This window comes from Wolffia australiana, chromosome 2 (genome assembly GCF_029677425.1).
Source record: "Wolffia australiana isolate 7733 chromosome 2, ASM2967742v1".
NCBI lineage: Eukaryota > Viridiplantae > Streptophyta > Magnoliopsida > Alismatales > Araceae > Wolffia > Wolffia australiana.
Window position 1 is genome coordinate 1234391 of NC_135836.1, and position 24080 is coordinate 1258470.

General features: G+C 43.4%; 1 protein-coding gene across 1 annotated transcript in view; it reads right to left on the reverse strand.

The window, feature by feature from the left end:
* NUA (nuclear pore anchor) overlaps positions 1–24080 on the reverse strand; it is a 38782-nt gene that overhangs the window by 7605 nt on the left and 7097 nt on the right. The window contains exons 9-33 of the mRNA XM_078591615.1: positions 19994–20115; positions 19509–19605; positions 19336–19428; positions 19143–19191; positions 18565–18668; positions 18422–18490; positions 18088–18207; positions 17787–17891; positions 17553–17666; positions 7365–7443; positions 7015–7055; positions 6851–6924; positions 6506–6608; positions 6301–6435; positions 6136–6234; positions 6007–6048; positions 5871–5924; positions 4581–4760; positions 4436–4480; positions 3849–3887; positions 2551–2634; positions 2404–2478; positions 2136–2320; positions 1940–2042; positions 464–580 (exon numbers count right to left, since the gene is read on the reverse strand). Coding sequence (XP_078447741.1) covers positions 464–580; positions 1940–2042; positions 2136–2320; positions 2404–2478; positions 2551–2634; positions 3849–3887; positions 4436–4480; positions 4581–4760; positions 5871–5924; positions 6007–6048; positions 6136–6234; positions 6301–6435; positions 6506–6608; positions 6851–6924; positions 7015–7055; positions 7365–7443; positions 17553–17666; positions 17787–17891; positions 18088–18207; positions 18422–18490; positions 18565–18668; positions 19143–19191; positions 19336–19428; positions 19509–19605; positions 19994–20115 — 2328 coding nt within the window. The remainder of the gene's footprint in view (positions 1–463; positions 581–1939; positions 2043–2135; positions 2321–2403; positions 2479–2550; positions 2635–3848; positions 3888–4435; positions 4481–4580; positions 4761–5870; positions 5925–6006; positions 6049–6135; positions 6235–6300; positions 6436–6505; positions 6609–6850; positions 6925–7014; positions 7056–7364; positions 7444–17552; positions 17667–17786; positions 17892–18087; positions 18208–18421; positions 18491–18564; positions 18669–19142; positions 19192–19335; positions 19429–19508; positions 19606–19993; positions 20116–24080) is intronic.

Genomic DNA, 24080 nt, shown 5'->3' on the forward strand with positions numbered 1-24080 from the left:
CGGATCAAAAATCTTGATCTGATCGATCTGACAGACAGACAATCTGATTGCATATAGGAATATATAATCGATATTAAATCCTTTATCAGATCCTGATCTACTGTTCTTGATTGATCATGACCGATCAATTGGATTGATAATGATTGGTTATGATCGGAAGGCTAAAAGTAATGATAAGGAGAAAGATGATCCATTTCTCAATCAACAGGCCGTTTGTGAGCAGAACATTAAGATCAATGGTGTCAGATGATCAGATGACGATATTTTCTCTCAAATCGATAGAGAATATAGATCAGGAACGATCTAAATCCAATCGCTACAAATACCATATTACTCGATTCCTATACCCTCATAGATTTGGCAGCTGATAACACTGAATGATTGTCCTTTTCATGGAAACAAAAGAAGACATCCATTAACAAATCATGAGAGCATATTCATATTGAAAAGAAAATCAGCTTACATATTCAGCCCTTTGCACGTCTGAAACCTTTTGTAGCTTAGCAAGTTCACTCTGAACCAGAGAAAGGGATTCGGATGTTTTTGTCATTTCCTGAATTGTTTCGGATAGGAGGATAACCTACAAAACGAACAGTAAAGGGTCATTAAAAAATGAAATGCATAGCATCCAATATCAGTGGTATAACATGGATACATCAGACAATCAGAGTAAGCTCTACTATCATTTCGTAAAAGATACAGATAATGGATGTCAAGCTGAAATTACAATCTTGCATCCAAATTCAATAACCGCAAGATCATGTTTTTAGATTATGTTATCCAATCATCAGAAAAGAAGATATCGCTTCCCTTCGAAAACTGATGTATTCAATGAGGCATATCCTCCTTTTATGCGGAAGAATGATGGAAAGGTACCCAGTACATGATAAATCTATGTTAGAACACTCAGCAGTCAACATGAAATTAGCAACTATCTCATAACGCAAAGAACAAAAAGCTACTTCACAATAAAGTGTAGGGAACAAATTCAAATTTCCTACATATATCTTTCGGGTGAACGCATTCTATTCGAGAAAAAAGTAAAACATCGGCCTGAATGATATCTAAGTTTAACAGTTTGAATTGCAAATCCTCGAACAATAAGAACCTCTAGGACATGACAGTGTATCGTAGTCCAACAACAACCTCAAACAAATCTTGAATTGCAAATCCTCTAGGACATGACCAATAGTAGAATCCAAAATATAACGAATAGTATCAATGTCACATCGAATAGAAGAAGAAAACAATGAGAAGATAGATGGAGAAGGATCTCCCTCCAGGTCAATCTTCTCCCCTCCGGCCGCGGTCGCCCGCTGCTCCGGCCTCTGGTCTCTACGACCGCCCTGATATTGTAAAACAAATTCCCTGCCCTTTTCTTGCTCAACTTGCTCTCTTAAAGGGTCTCTCACGTGCGGGCCCACACATGCCTGTAACTAACTTTCATTGTCTTTGGGCCCTCTCTGGTATTTTCCTGTGAGGAATGTATCAAGATGCAATTGGATTGATAATGATTGGTTATGAGATAAGTATCGGATAGTGATGACTCGTCATCATTGTTCCCTACACTATCGATCAATCTTAAAAACTTCACACCATGTCTACAGTAGACGAGGTAAGAGGTACAATGATGACTCGTCATCATCCTCGTCCTTCATCTTTCTCAAGATGACAGACTCGCCATCCCCCTCTATTCTACTCTTTCAGATGGTGAGAGTAAGAAAAGTTGACATCATCTTGTCGTTCATCCCTGTAAATGGCAAACGTGTTATCGTTGCCGAACCCTAAACCCAATGTCATCCATTAATGCGTGCCTCCAAGGTGAACTCTCCAAACTATTCCAATTAATCTTCAGTTTTCGTTTCATTCACAAGTTCAATCATAAAAAAGAGTAAAAACAACAAAATTGGGAAATGCATGAAAATGATGAAATGCAAACCTGTCTCTCATAGTTATTCTGTGCATTGCGCCACCGTTGGTGCTCCTCCTCCACAGATTGCTTCAATGAAGAAATTTGGGATTCCATTTCCAAAATCTGAGACCTATAACAGATGCAGAAGTTTCCCTTTAAATTCTTACGTTTGGCTTTACCTCACTTTGAACCAAAAACGAATAAATGCATGTAGGCCGCCTACATTTTCACTAAATTTTCATTCTTTAAGCGCTGAATATCGGCCAATGATGAACTGATAGCCTCCTCTTTTGCTGTCACTGCAGAAGAAGCCTCTTGCGACTTCATCATATATTCCTTTTCCAGCTCAGCGCACCTTTCCCTTAAAGAATGGATTTCTTCTTCAAGGGTCTTCTTAAGTTTCCCAGACTGGTGAATCGTGCATAATCCAATTAAGCCCATATGCATGAAAAAAACAGCCGAAGCATCAGATCTTTAAAAAAAGGAAGAACCTCAGCCTTGAACTGCTCATGAGCAGACTCCATATTCTTCAGCGCTGCTTCACTTGTATGCGCAATTTCCTTGTACTGATAAATAAAAATAAACAATCTAATGAGATGAATCCTCGTAAATAAAGGAATTTTGGAGAAAGCTGTTACCTGTAACATGTAATCTTTGTTAGCTTGAGCTTCCTCCTTCAACTTGTTTAGTTCTTCTTTCATTTTCCATACGTCACTTGAATCCTGGAAAAAATGAAATTTATAAGTATATTCAGAGAGTAACTCGAACTCTATGGCCATTCCACAGGTAGATGAAGATCTAAGTAATGCACAGATTTATAATCCGTAGAATTATAACTGCACCAGAGAAGCCAGTGTACAATTTGATTGATTGTTTCTGTTGGCAGCTTCATGATAGCGAACTAAAGAGCATCAGGAGGCTGGAGCATCGTGGAGTCTGATACAGACCTTGATGTAGGTCTCTATCGACGAAGGGATTTCACGGGGAATATATTTAATGATAAAAGTACAGAGTGAGAAAATAGGAAGATAACAGAGGAACAGTTGAGACCACAAGCCAGATCAACACTTGTACCTCTCTGACGAGCCTCTCCACTGCTGAATCAGTCTCTTTCCAAAGACTTTTTGTGAAATCGGTCGAATGACTAAGTATTCTTGCCTACCCTCCTTAGGGGAGGGCAACATCTTTACAAAATGAGACTATCCTACTTAAAATGACGAAAATACACCCGATATGAGTTTGGGATAGACAACATGAACCCCTCACTTTGTACAGGGATTTGGCCACACTAAAACAAGATACAAACACATACATGTACGGGGCAAACACCATCTGATAATTCAATAAGATGTATTGGATCTCATTAGGATATAAGTACAAAAAACATAACAAAGTCGCAGGAATACAAAAATAGGAAAAATCGATAAAGTAATATCCACTTTCTTACAGTATGAATGTCAAACAAAACGAGAACAAGTGCCATAAAAGTTCACATAATTACAAAAGGTGCGTATAAAAATTCGTATCTTTACATTCCTGCCATTACATTTGGAATATTATAAAAGCTTTGATAATTCATTATACAAGGACTGCACGAGGGGTAAACAAGTCTCTTCTCACAGAAGAAGAGGAGTCTGGACTCCTCAGAAGTAAGGTCCTCTTTTTCCAATCTTGTCTGTCGTGGATTGCCAGGGCACATGACTCCTTAATCGACATCAATTTTTTTTCAAAAGAATACAAATAAATATCACGTTCTCATAAATTATGTAGACCAGGAGAACCCATTATCTACACATCTACATTCCATCAGCTAAACATATACCATCATATGAGTCCTCACCAAGAATCAAGGAAAAGCCCCATGCGAGAGAAATAGCTAAATGGAAGAAGTGCGACAGAAAGTAATAAAAAGAAAAAGTTGAGGGAAAGCACATACAGAATTCGCAGTAGAAAGAGAGAGCCTTTCGTGTCCAACCTGCAAAGAAAGGGGCCAAAAATTCAACCAAAAGCACCGTATGAGTCTTATCAATATTGTTTTTTATAACGGCCAATGGTGGAGCATAAAAATCGCATTGAAAAAAAAATTCAAATATGACATCAAAAAATTTTACGCCAGACCAAGATATCGAGCTCTACATACTCTTAAAAACTAAAAAGGTGGACAACCTAGGGAATCCGCCGTTTTCCAACAAATAAACTCCCATTATAAAGACCTTGTTTTATATTTTCCAACCATTACCGTTCATCATTTTTATTTCTAAAACTATCATTATGAGGCTCATATGCAGGAGCCTTATTATGGGATCAGTGAGACCCCTCAACTAGAGTGGCCCACTTGTAACGCTATAAAGTTGATAGGGCAGGTTATTGGATTTTTTAGGGAATTTCACTTCTTTGACACGATGAACTTCAAGTAAAATTTATGTGCAGGAGGCGCCACCAGCAAAAAAGCTACAGGAGTTTAACATTGGTGAAATAAACAATTAAGAAACATCTAAGAGAACAAAGTCTCCAAAAGGTCACCTTCTGTTGGCCTTTAAGAGTGGATTCCAAGTCTGCAGAGCGAGCCTAGTAGCACATTCAAGATAGTGTAAGAAAAGGTCAGGTATAAAAGGGTATTTTTTTTGAACTCTGGGTATAAAAGAGTATTGAGGACAGTGGTGCACACCTCAGCCACTGCTGCCCTAGATTCGGCAGCAGATACGGCCTGCCAGGCATCAGCTAACTGTTTCCTCGTCTCTTCAACTTGAGAGAGCGAATTTTCGAGCACCTTTTCCCTCTCAGCAGTCAGCTTGCGTACGCGGTCACGTTCCTCTTGAAGTTCTTTCTTAGCTTCGGCCCACTCCCTCTGCAAAACGGAATCCAAAGATGAATAAAAACATAAACAACAAACCGATACTACATAGAAAGCGAATGAAACACATCCAATACAGAGATTATAGTGAAAATCAAACTAAAAGGAACTAACTATGATACCACAACAACAACATAATCATTAATGTCCATCTCTCAATGACTGATAGTATTACACAGCATCCATTCAGACAATTTAGTTTCTTTTGTTTATTCGGATGTTTACAAAGCCCATCGAAATTTTCGAGAAATTTTATTGTTCGATACAGTTATTCCACTGTATCTTGGTAATCTGGATACCATCTATTAGGTACAATTAGACCAACTTAGTTTATTGTAAGCCTAATTAAACCAAAAGCATTCAAATAAATAGGTCTTTGATGTTTTCTCCTCTTCAGCAACGTTTCTACCTGCTGTGCACCCTCTACATTCTCCCTTCAACAGCCTGAGCGAGAAGATATGCTTTATACTTGCATCTGGTTACTGCAGACGTCAAGACTCATCTCCCGCCCGCCAATTACACAACTCATTACACGGGATCAAATCATGAAGGATATGGTTTCAGATATCAACACCAAACCATACGGAACCTTGGATAGATACAGAGTAATTATTAGTTCCAGAGAGTGACAGCCTTGTTATTCAGTGAGGACAAAATAACTGTTTAAGGAATGATAATGAGGACGCATTGTGCCAACTTATTTCCTTTTTTTATACGTTCCTTGGATAGTCACACTTTCTTTTTCTCCCAATCCACATATCGGCTGTCATTTGCAGTCCCAGAGGACAACGACAATGGGATGATGATGAATGGTCATCGTAGTCAACATTCATCTTTACAGAAATGCCGATCACTATCAGGACCCAACCATACAAGTCTCCAACTAAATCAAACTTCATTGCGTTCCCGTAGGACCCTAAATGACAACTCTTAGATGGCCGGCGTATATTGTGACCTCAGAAGAACCAAGAAAAGAGAAGTGAGGAAACATAAAGAAATTAAAAAAAGAATGAAAAAGCAGTTCATCATACTTCTACAAACAATAGATATTGAGCCTATAAACCGATGCATCCAAAAAATCAGATACGATTATTTCTCACTCACTTCAATTTTCTTCGCATAATCCTCAACTTTTATCTTTTCCAATCTCCGCGCATCCTAAAAATTTTCCAAAAATCGAGTTCAGGACCTCAATCCATGAAAAACTTGAACAAATCAAAGAGACGAATTGAACAAATACCTCGCGAACTTCATCACTACTTTGTATTGTATCTAATGTGGACTGCAGGAGAAAAAATTAAAGAGCAACTGTTAGGCACGTATTCCAAGCATTTCCCAGCCTTAATCCTGCCACAAAGAAAAGTCTTACCTGAAGACGGTGCACTCTCTCAGATAGGCTTTGCACCTCATCGGAAGCCCTCTTTTCAGAATTTAATATTATTTCTTTCTCACGTTCCAGTATCGAAACCTGTTCATAAAATGATTAGTCCCCCACTAACATGAATGTTTGAAAATAAATAAAATGAATATTGACCTCCATTGACAACTTCCGCGACTGTTCCTCTGAGGTCAGAACAGATTCCGATGCTTCTCGAAGCTTTCTTTGATAGTCGACTATCAATTGAGTAAGCTCTACATTTCTGGCTAAGACTTCATTCATTTTATTTCTCTGGGATAAAAATAAGGGAGGTCAAAGTCGAAGGCCGAAAGGTGTCAATCAGAAGAACATTCGAAGTTACCTGATGGTCAAACTCTTTCATAAAGCTGTCAAGCCTTTCTTTGGAGAAATTAGCTTCTAATATCATTTTATCCCGCTCAAGTCGAATTGCGCTCAGGTCACTCCTAGTTATCAGAGACAAACCAGATAATAAGCAAGGGAATCTTGCGACAGCCATTGCGATAAGATTAAAATCATACATTAAACTTCAAACGGAAAAAATCAGAGACCTTGCCAAGACGAGTTGAGAAAACATATTTGTTTTCTAAAAAAAACATATTTGTTTTTTATTACACACAGGTGTAAACTGTGAGAGCAAATGTTTCAGATGAAAATGGCGATAACCTAAACCAAAAAAAATTCCAACCTTGAGGCATTTAGTTCATCTTCAAGAGATCGAATGCGCTCCACAAGTCTCTCCTGACTCTTCTTTGCCGACTCCTTCCAGTGGGAAAGTCAGTGCAGGTCAAGCGCTGACAAAGCTGAAGCGTACATTTAACTCAAACGAAATGAAATAAATGAACGAGATACCTGAGATCCTTCAAACAAACGCACAAGGTCATTTCTTCCTTCTGCAAAATATAAAGAGCAACACAAAATGAAATAAGGATGTATTTACTCGATAATATCCTTTGATCACCACGTTCTTGATCCTTGAAAATTTTGGCATAAACCTAATCCATGGAAAGGGATTCATACCATGCAATTCCTACATATACTTTATGCCTTATCATCTTCATATATTTTTTTTACAGGATTCTTAAATAAAATATTTAGAAGTAAAGGCTTTCACTAAAAAATGGTCAAAGCACAGGAAAGAAAGGCGGAAAATGGCAACGAGTATGGCAAATAATTAAAAGCCACAAAATCTAAAGGAGTACCGGTCACAGGTTCCGCTGCCACAGCAATCACAGAGCCACTTTTACGCTCCTCATCATAAAGCCTTTTGTACATAGCAACCTACACAACGTGACAGCAGATGAATATTCTTGAATCAGATCTTCAGGGATACCGCAAAAACATTTCACAGAACTGCGAAAAGATGTTAGTCTGAATCAATAGAACAGCAGTAAAACAGAGGAGAAATGATAAATTTTGTCAATGTATGCAGATAGGCAGAAAACTGTAATTTTTTCACTGAAACACTTCAGCCCTGATAGATATTTGGTGAAAGATGTATCTAAATGTTATGAAGACTGCCAAAATATTCAAAAAAAACGATTGACTCGTTTATCAATGCCACTGCCAAACTTGAACGCCTCATCAACCTTACACCCCCGTATTCAAAAAAGATTGGCTTGCAGAAAAGGCTCAATGCCACTGCCAAATTTGAGCGTCTCATAACCTCATTACCCATATTCAAAAAAGAATACCTGTAAAAGTTCATCAATACCAGGGGCTAGCCAGAGGCTAGCAGAGATTACGTCGAGCTCGGTCTTATGGGCCACACTGCCGCGGCGTCAACGTGGGATCGCGGTGCTTTGGGCGATATGGTCCCACCGCAACGAGGTCTTATTCATGGGGACAAGGCAATGTCGGTGGACAGGGCTATAAATGAAGTGGAGAGACTTGTGTTCTGTTGGTTTGGTCCTGGCTGAGGTGGAGGGTATGGGGGGCACGATGGGCCATTTGTTTTTGGCCTAGATCCCTCCTGTCCACGTGTACAGAGGTTCACCAAGCTGGGTGATCTTCTTTATTGTTCAAAAAAAAAAGGTCATCAATACCACTGCCAAACTTCAACGCCTCATTACCCATACAGCAGCAGTGACTGCCGACAGGAGCTCGGAGACGGGTGCTAGGGTTTCCAACAAGTGCTCAGGGTTCCTATTGGAGGATATGTGACGGAAGGGAAGGAGAACAACAACAGTGGCTTAGCGATGGCGACGTAAAATAACAGCAGTGAAGGTAGACGAGAGCTTTTCAATAAGTGCTAGGGTTCCCCACAGGAGCTCAAGGTTCCACTGTTGGGGTGACAGAAGCTAGGGTTCCAGACAGGAGCTCCGGATTTTAAGCTCTAGGCTCCAACGGGATTTTGGCGTGAGTACGACAACCGCAGCGAGCTTGGAAGATTGATCCCGGGAAGCTCAGGAGATCTATGGAGAGTGGAAGCTTGATGGCAGCAGAAGGTGGGAGACTGAAAGTGGGGCGCTTGGGAGACCATCGGCAGAGTCTGGGAGCACGAAGGTGGAGCCTGAAGTTGTCGACCAACCGAGTTTTCTGCGGACTCAGGATTTTACAAGCTCGAGAGCTAGACAGATTGGCTCCAATATTCCAAGACTAGTGCAGCAGGGAGCTTCCTCACTTTCACGCTTCTTGGTCAGACTATCACTGTTGAATCCCCTGTGAAGTGGTGACACCGACGCATTATTTTGCAGTGTAGGGACGGGCAAGGGGCTGCCCACGTCATCACTGGCCAGGTGGAGGAAGGAAAACTGAGGCAAAATCGCAGAACTAGATCAGCTCCCCCAAAAGAAGACAGGCCCATATTCCAAGAGAAGGTAGGGCCCCCCATGGTGCAAGTAGTGGGTATGCAAGGTGCACGGGACAAGTGGTAGGGATAGAAGCTGGGGAAAGGCGGTGGCGGAGGAAACAAATCTGTGAAACACCATGATTAAAGGGATTGCTTTCCCCTACCCAATGGGAATGACCAGAACAATAGAGCAGATTTTGTACTGCCAAAGAGGTGATGGACTCCCATAGAATGGTGGGGGTGAACCAAAGATGTGATACAAACCTAGACCTAGGCTCGTATCGGAAGGAGGGTAGAGTGAGTGACGAGGTAGAAGTTCCCTGGGTAGAGAGGAGAAACGGGAAGGATCAGAGAGGAGGCAGAGCAGAGGGGGTAGGGATCGGCCGAGGACGAGCCGCCTGAAGATGCATTGAGGAAGAGACGATCACGAGGGACGGGGATCATAGAGGGAGAGAAGGAGACCAGACCTAGAGGAGGAGAGGGGAGACAAGAACACTTCTTTCTTCTTATTCTTCTTGGCATCCCTATTTAAAGGAAATACAGAAATCACTAAATGACTGAAATGCCCCTGTGGGCTAACATGACTAAACTACCCCTAGGATCCTATCATGACTTCCCCCTTCAAAACCAGCTTGTCCTCAAGCTGGTGTGTCGGCAGCTTGAGCGGCGGGTGTCAGGGCGGCAGGGGCGTAGGTGAGCACGGTCAGCATGGTGGAACGGAGGTGACGGGCATCGGTTGCTGGTGGGGACTGTGGCGCTGGTGGCAGAGCAACCTGGCAGTGGTGGCTCTACAGGCGTCGCGTGGCAAATCTGCATGCGGCTCTTGGCGGGCCTGCGGGACGGCGTGAGGTGGGTCCCTGAGTGGCGCACAGCAGTACTCCGACGGCGAAAGGCTGTTCCCCAGGCGGTGCGCGACGTGTTCACAGATGGACCATGGCGGGTTTGAAGAAGCTCTGAAGGGGAGTGGAGCTTCGAGTAGAGAGAAGAAGACAATGAGAAAAAAGAATAATTCTCCTTGATTAGTTTCTTGCGAGAAGGTACATTTATAGGAGAGTTACAAAAAAGGATATAAAAGAAAAAGACACAATAAAGGGCATAAAAGTAACATATTCAACAGCCGCCCTCAAACTGGTGAGTGGATATTATCCATTCCCAGTTTGCCACATAATTCTCGAAACCGTGGGACAGATAGTCCTTTGGTGAGAATATCGGCTCGTTGAAGGGTGGATGGAATATATGAAAGGCAAAAATCTCCTGACTCCAGCTTTTCTTTTATAAAGTGGCGATCAACTTCAACATGTTTAGTGCGGTCGTGTTGCACTGGATCATGGCCGATGCTGATTGCCGACTTATTATCACAAAACATTTGAGTTGGCTGAGGACCCGATAGTTTCAGCTCTGTAAGGAGATTAGTGATCCATAACGCCTCGCAGAGACCTTGTGCCAGGGCACGAAATTCAGCTTCAGCACTGGATCGAGATACGACAGCTTGCTTCTTACTACGCCATGTAATAAGATTGTCACCAAGAAAAGTACAGTAGCCCGTTGTCGAGTGACGATCAACGTGAGAGCCCGCATAATCAGCATCGGTGTAGACATCTAGTTGAAGACCACCTTTACGCTTGAACTGAAGACCAAGTCCAACAGAGCCCTTGAGATAGCGAAGTACACGATTGACAGAATGCATATGACACCTCTTTGGACAGTGCATAAATTGGCTCAACACGCCTACTGTATAAGCAATACCAGGGCGAGTGTGAGTGAGATATATCAGTTTACCCACTAATCTTTGGTACCTTCCTTGATCAACAGCCTCATCATGCTCTGCCAGGGATAATCGATGATTCGCTTCAACAGGAGTAGATAGAGGTTGTGAATCTTCCTTGCCAAGTTCTTGAAGGAGATCAACAACATATTTCCGCTGGCAAAGGAAAATACCAGCTTCAGAATATGCCACTTCAATTCCGAGGAAGTAGCGAAGTAAGCCAAGATGTTTAATCTCGAATTCCCTGGCAAGATGAGATACCAATTGTGTCGCTGCCTGCGAATCATTCCCTGTAATAATAATGTCATCCACGTACACAAGAAGTAGAGTGACTCCCCCGGACGTGGAATGATGGTAGAAAAGTGTATGGTCTCCATTGCACTGGGAGTAGCCAAATAATTTCATCGAGTGCGTGAAGCGACCAAACCAAGCGCGAGGAGACTGCTTTAAACCATACAGAGATTTCTTGAGACGACATACCAAGGGAAGCATCGAAGAAGGAGCCGCATAACCGGGAGGCAGGGCCATATAAACCTCTTCATGGAGATCACCATGAAGAAAGGCATTTTTGACGTCAAACTGTTGAAGCGGCCAGTCATGATGGGCCGCAAGTGCGATAAGCAGACGCACAGTATTCATTTTTGCGACTGGGGCAAACGTCTCCAGATAGTCAACACCAAATTGTTGAGTATAGCCTTTAGCTACAAGACGGGCTTTATACCGCTCAAGGGAGTCATCAGACTCGTGTTTGACTGTATAGACCCACCGACAGCCAACTAAATGTTTCCCCGGAGGTAGAGGAACAAGATCCCAGGTCTGATTTTTATCCAAGGCAGCCAACTCCTCTTCCATAGCACTTCGCCATTCAGAGGAAACCAATGCTTCAGCCACAGTCTTTGGTATGATGATGGAATCAAGTCGGGTGAGAAGGGCACGGTAAGTCGAGGGGAGCCGGTGGGAGGAAAGGGAATTGGCCAAAGGGTACACGGGGGTGGAAGTGCAGGAGCGAGGGGCTTTCCAGAGGGCAATAGGGAGGTCGTCATGGGATGAAGGGGGGGTGGTGTTGGAGTTTGTGGGGTGGAGACCATGAGAGTAGGGCGTGGACGGCGATGATACGTGGTCCCATCAAATCTTTGTGGAGGAGCCAAGGAGGTTGGAATGGATGGACAGTCGAGGGAAGGAGACAAGGATGGAGACGTAAGTGGAACCAGGAAATCAAGGGACTCATCAAGTGAAGTAGAAGAGGAAGTGGAGGACGATGATTCAGAGGGATAAAATGGAGATGACTCATCAAATGTGACGTCTTTACTGACAATGAAGCGGTGAGTAGAAGGGTGGTTGCATTTATAACCCTTTTGGTGAGAGGAGTAACCGACAAAGACACATCGGAGTGCTTTAGCATCAAGTTTGTCTCGAGAAGGATGATGGTTAGTTACGTAACAGATGCAGCCAAAGACACGGGGAGTGAGATTAGTTTTCAGGGAAACCATGGGATAGGCTTTATGGAGGGCGTCAAGAGGGGAAAGATGGGATAAAACCCGAGATGGAAGTCGGTTGATGAGATGGGTTGCAGTGAGGGAGGCTTCCCCCCAAAAATATTTTGGCATGTTCATGTGAAGAAGGAGAGAGCGTGTGGTGTCAAAGATGTGGCGAAATTTGCGTTCTGCAAGGCCATTTTGTTGGGGCGTGTATGGACAAGATGTTTCATGAACAATGCCGTGAGAGGTGAAGAAGGTAGAGATGGTAGAGTTGACGTAATCACGGGCATTATCGGAGCAGAAGCGTTCGAGGGAGGTAGCAAACTGATTTTGGATAAGGGAATAGAATGAAATTATTGTTTGGGAAAGGTCTGATTTGTGCTTGAGGAGATAGGCCCATGTAACACGTGTAAAATCATCGATGAAGATCACTAACCATCGGGCGCCCAACGCACTATGAACAGGAGCGGGTCCCCATATATCGCTATGAATGAGAGAGAAAGGGGAGGAGGAACGAGAAGAGGGATCAGAAGGAGGATAAGTTGTCCGAGTATGTTTAGCTAACCGACATGGTTCACAAACAAACCCGTCCACAGGACGTCCATGAAACAAACGAGGGAACATAAATTTCAAAGTAGAGAAGGAAGGATGTCCCAAGCGACGATGAAGAAGCCAAAGGGGATCCGGCGCCACAGTGGAGAGAGCAACGCCGAGTGCAGGGGCCAAAGGAGAGACGGATGGAAAACAATGGATGTAAAGGCCCCCTCGTTCCTCAGCAAGTGTAGTCATCTGCCCCGACACCTTATCACGATAGAAGCAAGAATTAGGGGTAAAACATACGTCTTGACCAAGATCTTGGACGAGGTGATGGAGGGAGAGGAGACTCAGGGTGAGACGTGGGACATGAAGAACATGGGTGAGAGTGAGATTGGGGGTGATTTGAATAGATCCCACACCGGCCACGGAAAGGAATTCCCCGGAGGCAGTGCTAACGGTATGAGAACTAGGAGAAGGAGTGTAGGTAAGGAAGCATTGGGATATAGGTGTCATATGGGCTGTGGCACCGGAGTCAATAATTCATTGCATAGTAGAAGAGTAGGAAGGTGTACCTTGATGAACGAGGGAGGTAGAGAGTCCATCAATTTTGACTGTAGAAGCTGCCGGAGTTGGTCTATTTCATCACGTCGAAGTTGGTCTCCTAGCGAAGATGTGGCTGCGGCAATTGGTTGAGATGACTCAGGAAGAGACATAGGAGTAGTCATGGATGGCCTGCCGGGGGATGAAATATGAGTCACCAAGTGACTTTGATGAGCATTTTTCCTCAGTAGCTTGTAGCACGTCTCCTTGGTATGACCTCGTTTCTTGCAGTAGTTGCAGACGAGAGAAGAATCAACATTTGAACCTCCAATAGCGGGCGCCACGGTGGGCACCATTTTTGATGCCGTGGGTTGCATGTGAGGTGGCTTCATGCTAAGGGAGGGCATGTGAGGCGATCCACCCCGAGCAGATGTAGGCAGTGGCTTTCCCAGCTGTTGAACCGCCATCACCGAAACCGGCTCCGAGTGGAATATCCCAAGACGAGTTTCCTCCATCTGAACGGCCACAAGGGCTTCTTTCAAGGTAGGGACCTTCTCGCGGTGAAGAAGTTGTCCACGCAAAGACTCGTACTCTGGATTCAATCCCATGAGGAATTTAAACACTCTGAGTGAGGGTCAGGTGGCATGTAGTGGTCCAACTCAGCCCAGAGAGACGACAATTCTAGGTGGTAAGCTCAAACAGATTGTTGCCCCTGGACCAAATTAGTAGAGCGAGTGACAAGCTCATAGATAACCGCCAGATTATTCCGCTTCGAATGAGATTCTTGAGCTGCATCCCATATTTCCTTGGCAGAATTGAGAGATAAGAACTCAGCTGCATACGATGGACTGATACTGTCAAGTAGCCATCGGTGAACCACACCTTCAACGTCAAGCCAGTGCTCGTAATGAGGAGCTGTGGGAGACGGCGGCTCATCAACAAGGTGCTTCATAAGCTTCCCCTTCAAGGTGATTTGAACATATTGACGCCATTGAAGAAGATTCAACCCAGTGAATCGAAACTCAGAGGGCATTCGTGGCAATGAGTAATGCCAAGAGCTCAATTCGGATGAGGAAATGTTGAGCCCTGATGACTGAATGGCAGCGGAAGTAGAGGAGTCTGTGGAGGCCATATTATCGATGCAATGGAATCACTACACTCCAAGGGTGGCTGGGCTCTGTTGGGGCTCTGTTGACTGATTCAAGAATCTGTTGACTGACCAAGCAGGTCTTACAACCTCAGTTGCAATGCAGATCTGGAGGGTCGACGATCTGACGAATTTGGAAACTCGACGGCCTGGAAAATCGACGCCGAGAGATGACTCCTCGCCAGGAGCTCCAAAGAGATGAAGAATCGGCGACTATCAGGAGGGTTGCCGCCGAGAGATGACTCCTCGCCCGGAGCTCCAAAGAGATGAAATCGTTGATGCTCCAAATCGGCAAGAATCGACGCCGAGAATCGACTCCAAGAATGCCGAGAACGCCGAGAACGCCAAGAATGCCGAGAATCAGCGCCAAGAACGCTGAGGATGTCAAAGATCTGAGGAGTCAACTCCAAATTTGTCGGCGAGAATTGACGAGAATCGACGCCGAGAATCGACGCCGAGAATCGAGGCCGGGAATCGACGCCGAGAACGCCGAGAACGCCGAGAATGCCGAGAATCGGCGCTGAGAACGCCGAGAGCGCCAAGAATGCCGAGAATCGGCGCCAAGAACGCCGAGGATGTCGAAGATATGAGGAATCAACTCCAAATTTGTTGGCGAGAATTGACGAGAATCGACGCCGAGAATCGACGCCGAGAATGCCGAGAACGCCAAGAATGCCGAGAATCGGCTCTGAAAGGGAGTGGAGCTTCGAGTAGAGAGAAGAAGACAATGAGAAAAAAGAATAATTCTCCTTGATTAGTTTCCTGCGAGAAGGTACATTTATAGGAGAGTTACAAAAAAGGATATAAAAGAAAAAGACACAAGAAAGGGCATAAAAGTAACATATTCAACAGGGTTCGTGGGCAGCTTGCGGCGGAGCTGCGAGCAACTCTCGGCGGTCCACCAGCAGTGCTCGGCAGTTCCCCAGGCGACGAGCTCAGCTGAGACCATCCCCTGGGAGACAGGCAGGCCAGGGGTCTGTTCGGGCTTGTCTCAGGTGGGAAACCCCTGGTCGGCCCTTTCACGGCACCCAGTCTGTTTGGGCCCAAGGAGACCCAGGGTGGGCCTGTAGTGGGGAATATCCCCCTATTCGGCCCGTTTTCTGGGTAGCCCACCCGAAACGGGCCCGCTTGATAGCAGGGTGGGCCAGCCAGGGATAGGAAGCCCGTGACCGGCCTGTTTCCCCTTTGAGCAGGCCTACTAGCTTCACGCTGGCGGGCCTTCTCGTAGCCCTCCACCATTGCCCGGCTCTCCCTAAGGCACCCGCCCTGGTCGAGGGACCTACAGGGGGAGCCCAGAGCAGCGGCCGTCAGGGCCGCTGCCGTCGGGGGCATGGAGAAGGTGGAGGAAAAGTCAGAGAGATGGGAAGGCAAAGGGGTAGGCAGACTTCTGGGACAAAAGGCAGATATGTAACATTACACAGGTCCTAGAGGATAGTTATGGACCAGGATGGACTGGGAGAGACGTACGGCTGCATTCCGAGAATCGTCTGTGTTTTGGTGGGGGTTGAGGTAGGTATTTTCCAAGTCTGAGAATTGTTCAACACCAAGCTCGGGGGACAGTTCCCCCTTCCTCTATTGGCTGGATGACTGGTTGGCTCTCAGGGAAGAATTCTCATGCCTGTTCACCCATGCACGGAATCCTCAAGCAATGGTTTGGGAATGCCAGGATGACATGTGGAATCCAAGCTTGACCAATAACCTATCAGACCACAAAGTGAAGGATTAAACGAGGATGTAGCAGACCTTACTTACTACATCTACGCCCACTGAATGGGACACAAGCCACTTTGGGACAATAGGTACATCCTCTCTGTATGGGATGCTTACCCGAGGCTCAGGTACAGACATGCATTGGAGGGACCGACGATCATATGAACTTATCAAGCCAGATAGAAACAAAAGAGCCCCCTTAAGGTGCAGTTCTTTGGTTAGTTGCTCTGCAATGAAGGCTGGTAAGACGGGTTGCCAAGAAGAGATGGTTCCTAGAAGCTTCAGTAGAATGTGCTGTGTGCATAAGAGGTAAAGAAGACTTCCACATATCTTCTTTGAATGCAAGTTTGCCCAGGCAGTGCGGGTCCTCAAGCCAAACAAAGGGGTGGAAGTCTCTTGAGAGGCCTTCTGAAATTCTATACATGCTAATTGGCCCGGGGGACACAAATAGTATGGTCAACACTTGGCTGTGCTTTGGACAATATGGCTGCATCAAACAGAGATTATCTTCACGGGAAGGGAGGCCTCGCTTGACAGTGTTGTACAAATCGTGGCAAGTCTTGCATCTTCATTTATTGGGCCACAGCCAGAGGGCATGGGGACCCTTTAGATCTCAAGTGTACTTACTGATCATATCTATTAATCACATTGGGATGGTCACCAATTCATGAGGTGATCTTCCCCTCCTCTTTTCAAAAAAGTAGCCATAATATTTACAAGATTACAGTCATGAGAAAGGAAGAGAAAACCAGAGGATTATTCCTGAGAAGCTGCAATTTTAGGAGGCAAGCTATAGCCCATATTCCCTTCCATTTTATTCCATTTTCCTCTAATAAATATTATTTCTCATCACCCATCATTCACAGCCATTTCAAACTGAAGATGGAATCACAAATTAAAATTAAACACCATAAAAACACAGATGAATCACCACAAATCTCCAGAAAAAGGCAAGTTTTGAGTAGATTCCGCCAATCTGCCTGCTACTCAACCATGCAGCCAGATAAAAATATGGGACATACAGATCTCATTCAGGGCAAATAGAATGGACAAGATCCCTGATTATGGATTGATATGAAACATCGAATATAGTCAAGGAGAGATGAAGAGAATCTGAAAACAAAACAGCAAATAACAAATATCCCTAGCAGATTGGGGATCGTATAACATGACCACAAAAACCGATTTATCAATTGCATGGGCTAACTCCACAATATCTAAGGCAACAACCTTAATGATTAAAGAAAAAATTCATAACGATAGCTAAAAAGTGGTACAGTACTATCAAACAATTTAGAAAAAGAGAGATCGTTGATACTTTAGAATGCATTTTCTGTGATTTGAACGAAGTTCAAGAAAGGAAAGAAACACATAAACATTTTCATTAGGAGGAACAGTATAGATGTGGAATGAAGAAAGTACAGCGCTATGAAGTGACTCTATCATCTGGCCTTGCTCCTCAGATCTCTTCACAACAGCCTCGACTTTAACTGCTGCTTCATCGGTTACTTTCTGGAGCTGCAACTGGAATTCATCCTGAAATCGGGACAAAAGGAGATATTTGAGCTGAAATAAACTGTACAATGATGTAATACAAAAGCAATGAAATATTTTGATGAAAATGGAAAAGTAAATAAAAAATAGGATAGGTGTTACCCGAAGTTCTGCTTCACGAAACTCAACCTCATCTGAGAGTCTGCGAACACGATTACGGAGCTGAGTATTTTGCTCAACCAGTCCATGAATATCATTGAAAGTCAGCTGCAGTTAAAAAAGCATTGAGGATTTTGTCATAGTCTGACCATTTCTAAGAAAAAAATGTTGCCCAAAGTTCATACGGAGAACAGGACGACCTGATTTGTGGTCAGTATTTTGGTAATGAACGACATTATAGATACAACACTCAAGGTTACATTATCAGAAAAAAAATAAACATCAAATGATATGAGTCACTCACAAGTTGGTCAGGAAAAGATGTCTGGTTACCAACGAAAGTTGAACCAGTCAAATCAACTGGAGCAAGAGGGACTCCACATCGAAGTTGAATATCCCTGCATTCCTTCAGAAGAACTGTGACCTACAGCGACCAAATTATTTTAAGAAACAATCAGCATATAACTAGGCAGCAATTTAGGAAAAAAATCTAAACAAAACATAGAAAATTCCACATGCAGTAGATTTTAAGTTAAAATACAAAACCAAAGATGATGAGAGAAAATTTTCCATAACAAAGGAACTTCCCAGACATCATTAAAAGACCTTGCTTTAGAAAAGAAGATTAACAAGACCACCTGTTTCTGGAGGTCACTAATTTCCTTCTGAGAATTTTGGTAATCACGCTCACCGCGCTTTAGCTCAGCCTGAAAAAAAGGTTTTTATGCTCAGAAAAGAAACTAAATTCTCACTGTTTCCCCCCAAGCAAACTTTTTCTTGCCTTCAGACTTCTAATAGTGCTCTCGTAAGATTCACGAACAGAAAGAACATTCTGCAATTTTTGATTCATCAAACCATATGCTTCGACCATCTTTTCATGTTGCTCTGCAAAAAACACAAAGTTAAGATCAAGATCTAAGAGCAGAGGCGAAAATACGTCCTCACAACTTCTACTAATAAGTAAAATTTAATTTTGGAAATCAATTGTTGTCTTTAATCAGCAAAAGCATCATCTAAGAAATCAATGTAGACAGTAACCAAGAACGGAGATCCATAAATAATTCATGGAAGCCTGAAACAAGGGTCATAGATATGCCACTCATAAGATGTCTCAATGTTCACAGCCCCATAGAATAAATGGTTGCAGTCTTCGTCACCGTTTGGGCGTAAAGTACAGGAAGCCTCGCTTGAGACCCTTATGTCAGCAATTCTTCTCAAAAGTATACATAATGACCTAAAAATATGAAAGAGGAAACATCCTCAAACCAAAAGAGAAGCTCCCAAAGCCAACAGTTTTCACCCAACACTACACATACTAGGCCCATTAAAAAGCAAGTTTCATATTAACAAGGTTCCTACCTCGTTCATCCAAAATAAATTCCGCCTTCTCTTCAATTTCATGCAGAACCTGGTATGTAAAGCAATATTAGAATTTTAAGACAAAATCGAGAAGATTTGTTACAACAGAGATTAACAAAGACTCAGAAACCAGTTCACAATGAAAATTTGTCATGTGTTTTTATCCAAAAAAACAAAAGAACGAAAAAAATACCCGCTCCAAGATGGCTTCAGAATGTTTTCTCTCCCACATCTCATGCCGCAGAGCATCAGCAGTCTCTTGATATTTCTCATACATTTTAGCAAGCTAAGAGACAAAGGCATCAAGCACTAACCAATGAAACCCAGAACTAACCATTAGAGACCATAGGAAAAATCTTCACTTACACTCCAGCCACTTCTAAGAAGGGACGCAGCTAATGCTGTTCCAGAGACACCTGTTGGAATACTGGGAACTATCATATTGACACCTTCAACCTGATTCCTGACAATCAACTTGACGAAATAAGACCAGGATAAAAGCTACATAACCATCATTGAGCCATTTAAATCGTCATGCAGTATTTAAAGACAAGTTTGGATACCAAAGAGTTCACACTCTTAGTCAGAAAAACAAATAAACCGAAGATCTCTGAAACTATAACCAACATACTCCACGTTACAGTCGTGAAACTATCATGGACAACCCAGATTTGGATAATACAATTTAACTTAAAACTTGTCGAAAATTGCAAAAGCAAGAAACCCCAGTAACCAGAAGGGTCATTCAGCCCATCCATGATAGCTCAACAATATATGTCACAGAATAATTTGACATCATCTATTTGATGGTTCCCCAAAAAGAATACTATAATAATAGAGTATTGACTTACTCATCAGCGGTAATATAGCTTTGAGAACTAGAAAGAGGCATCAAATATAGTTCATCCGTCTTCCTGGTCTTTTCAAGCTCGAGTTCGCACTTGTCCAATTTTTCTTTCAAATCCGATATCTCCTGCGCCACAAACCAGAAAACATAACGTAAAACAGAGATACTCAATAAGTTGATAGGATCCACATATTTTGGGTTACTTTCGTCTCGTCGGCCATTAGGACATTTTAGCCCCAGTCCTCATAATGATTATAACAATTCAATGTATAATTGAAGGACGGAAACTCTAATTACATATTGACACAAGAATCACAAACCAGGTATCAAATTTAGTCAAAAGTATCAATATCAGAGCTCCCCATGAAAATACAAAATTTCCACTTCAGAAGATGGCAACTTCTAAAAATATGGGCAAGTAATAGAGTCCTATTATCTGAAGTAGAAATACATATAAAAAATTTTATTATGTAAATGTTAATAAACCAACAGACAGTAGAAAAGACGAGTCCGTCCGAGGATATCAGGCAAAGAGTTTCAATCGTTTTCATTGTTTAAGACCTTAACGCTGAAGAATTTTCCTAGTGATGGTCGCTGGAATACATTTTGACTTTGGGTCACAAGGTGCAGGCTTCTTTCTCCCTGAGTAAAGGGAGCCTCCACTAATGGGCCCAATTCTTAATCGAATTTCTTGACCAAATTTTTGGTTGACTGTTGATGAGGTGGAGACTCATGACATGAACCCTCCGAAAAAGAATGTAACCAGATGCCTCGGAAGAATTTTTTTTTCAAAAGAAAACACTCAGCAGAATGTCTTTGTGTTTAAGGGGCAAGGAATACTCTTCTCATCTTTTCTTTGCAACTCATTTTCCCAGGTGATATGGGCATCATAGCAGATAACCGGGGTATCCTCTTCTGACGAGGCCCTTTGGGACTCTAGCATTGAAGAGAGATCCAGGAGAAAGATGGAATGGGGAAGGCTTCTCGTGGTGCTATAGGCAATCTGGCTGCAGCCCAATGAGGGGAGGACAGCCTCAATGGACCACCTTTTTCATGACATGAATTCTCTAATGCGAAGGCGGCGAAGGGGGGTTATTTCGGTCATCATGTGTATTGACTGTTCGTCTCTTTTAATGGCATCAGATTGATCACTGCTTTTGGGTGATCTTCCTTAGTTTGTAAAAAAGAATACGGCAAATATTAGAAAATTTAAGAAAAAGAGCTAAGTTCCATAATAATCAAAATAGTTGTACAATGATCACCAGTCAGGCTGTCCTTTTCCATATTTTATTGGAAACAACAAAAACCAACGAAGATTTATGGAAAGCCTCTGATCGTTAGAGATGCAAAATCCCCAATCCAATGCAAAATTGATAGTAAGAAAATGGATTGGGTAGATCACCGATTCCGGTTGATCTTCCCTTTTTCTTAAATTACAAATAATAAAATGGATAAAAGACGGGAAGTTTCTTCTGATACATCTTTCAGACTATGGAACACAATATCAGGAGAATTTTAATCAAAGACCTTCAATATTCAGCTCCAAAAGGATCATTCAGGTCGATAGAATGAAACGAAGGTCAGGGAAAAAGGGAGAACAGAGAGACAATGTAAGGGAATGAAGAATGATGAAGAAATAGATGAGAAATGGAGGAACATAGGTCAACACGTCAGATCAGCCTTGATGACCACTCTGGATTGGGAACGCTCCCAGTACAAGACAAAAAAGGGGAAACTTCAGCGACCAATAGTCTACAGGCAGAAGAAGACTGGAATTAAAGATGATCAGGAAATTGTGAAGTGGATGACTGCCGGCAAAAGCGGCTGTTTGAAGTTAATAGCTCGGGGAAAGACAAAGAGCGGCACGAAGAAGACAGTCCAAATGCTTACTCCTAGCTCACGAGCACCAGACGTGGAGACGCCCGCAAGAGAAATGGCAGAAGGGACGGAGGAGATAAAATGAAGAAGGCGAAGATCCCCTACTTAGCCACCAGGTAGAGGAGGTTGCTGTTAGGATGGGGACTGCAACGGACAAAGGAAGGCGCAGGGGGAACTAACATTCAATCATAAAGTGTATTTCATGGAATGTTCGCGGGCTCCAAGATGAGCGGAGAAGAAGGGTAATACGATATCACCTAAAAGAATGGGGAGACACAGCAGTATGCCTGCAAGAAACTATGCTGGAATGTTGTGAAATTATAGTGTGGAACAAAGTGGGCCGAGGGTTTCTTGAGGCATTCTTGGCAGTCAATGCAGTTCGACGCTCTAGTGGCGTGGTGGTAGCTCGGAACGATAGTGTTTTCTTAAGTGATGCTAAGAAGGATAAATGATGATTTTGAAATGATCATAGTATCAGTGTATGGCTCAGCAAATGCCACAAGGAGAAGCAGATTATGGGGTGAGCTGGCAGTAGTATCCAACTTTCAAGGGTCGCCAATGCTGTTAGGGGGCGATTCAATGCGACGCTAGAGGCTAGGGATAAGCCAAATGACAGGGGAGGGCAAGACCCCGACTCGGCAGACTTCTGGTCATTCAAAAACAATGCAGATTTACAAGAAATGTGGCCAGTGGAATGTGAGTACACATGGAGGAGCATGGAGGGAGGCAAGATGAAATACAGACTGGACAAGTTTATATGTTCAATTGAGGTGACAGAAAAGTTTCCAAATGCAGACGTGAGATCATTACCAAGACCATAATCATATCATACTCCCCCTTTGTGGGCTACAAATGAGACATTCAGGCAATCCACATATTTTAAGATGGATAAATCATGGTTCCATGAAGCCAATTTCAGGGATGAGATAGAGCAAGCTTTGACTGCAAAACACAGAGCAGCGTCAGAAATAGAGACACCGGCCGAGACACTAAAAAGGCTGCAACAACATTCGATGTGGTATTGGAAACAAGTTTGGGAAGCCAGGAGGAAGAGGAGGAATGAAGATCTCGCCAACATAAAGCAACTGGATGAGTTGGAAGGCATCAGAGCTCCAGAGGGAGAAGAAGCTCAAGAACGCAGAGGATGGCAGGGGGTTGTAGCAGAGAAACACAAGAAATTGGAGTAGGAAGACATGAAATTGAGCATTCTTGAAAATAAAGATGTGACATCCCAGGCGACGCGAATACGAGATTCTTCCACATAGCAGCAAATGGCAGGAGACATACAAATCAAAAATTGAGAATGAGGGTGGGACATTGAAAACACATTGGATCACAAGCGGTGGGACAGGCCATTGCAGATCACTTCCGATCCTTCTCCAAAAAGGGGGAACGGAACCGAAGGAAGTGGTGTTTTAGGGGGGGCAAAAATGGTGCGCCCTGAACATCAAGTGAAATTAATCCGTCTGTTTTCAGAAAGGAGGTCAAGGCAGCAATCAAGGGGCTGAATGAGGAGGGCGCTCTAGGTCCAGACAGCATCCCAGTCTGTTACAGCGAGTGTTGGAATCGGATTGGACCAGATGTGATGGCCACACTTTAAGAAATTAGACAAGGACGAGGGAATATGGAGAAGATCAATCGATCGCATATGTTCCTCCTTCCAAAATGTCAAGGGCAGACAGAGTTGAAGATTTCTAAGCCATTTCACTATCAAACCCTATCTATCTGATTATCGCCAAGGTGCTGGCAAACAGGCTGAGGGCCAAGATAGGAGAGGTTGTTGGACCTGCTCAGTCAGCTTTCATTCCAGGTAGACTCTTGGTGGAAAGCGAAGTAACAGCAGGCAAAATACTAACAGCATGGAAGAGGAATGGTACCCGAGAGTTCATGTGGAAGTTCAATTTTTCCAAGTCTCACGATTCATCAGACTGGGATTTTTTTTGTGGGCTCAACAAAGAGGAATGGTTTCCCTAAGCAATGGATCATCTAGGTGAAGAGATGCATCACAATGCACTCTTGCACCGTGAAATTAAATGGACGACCAGAAGGAGGTCAAGTCCAGCCACAAAGAGGGGTGCACTCACAATGATGTCCACTGGCACCACTATAGTTCATCCTGGCAGTGGATGCACTCACAGTCTATATCAATCAAGCGTGCTCATAGGAATTGTTGCGAGGCTATCCACTGTCTGACCACCAAAATGTGATTCCAC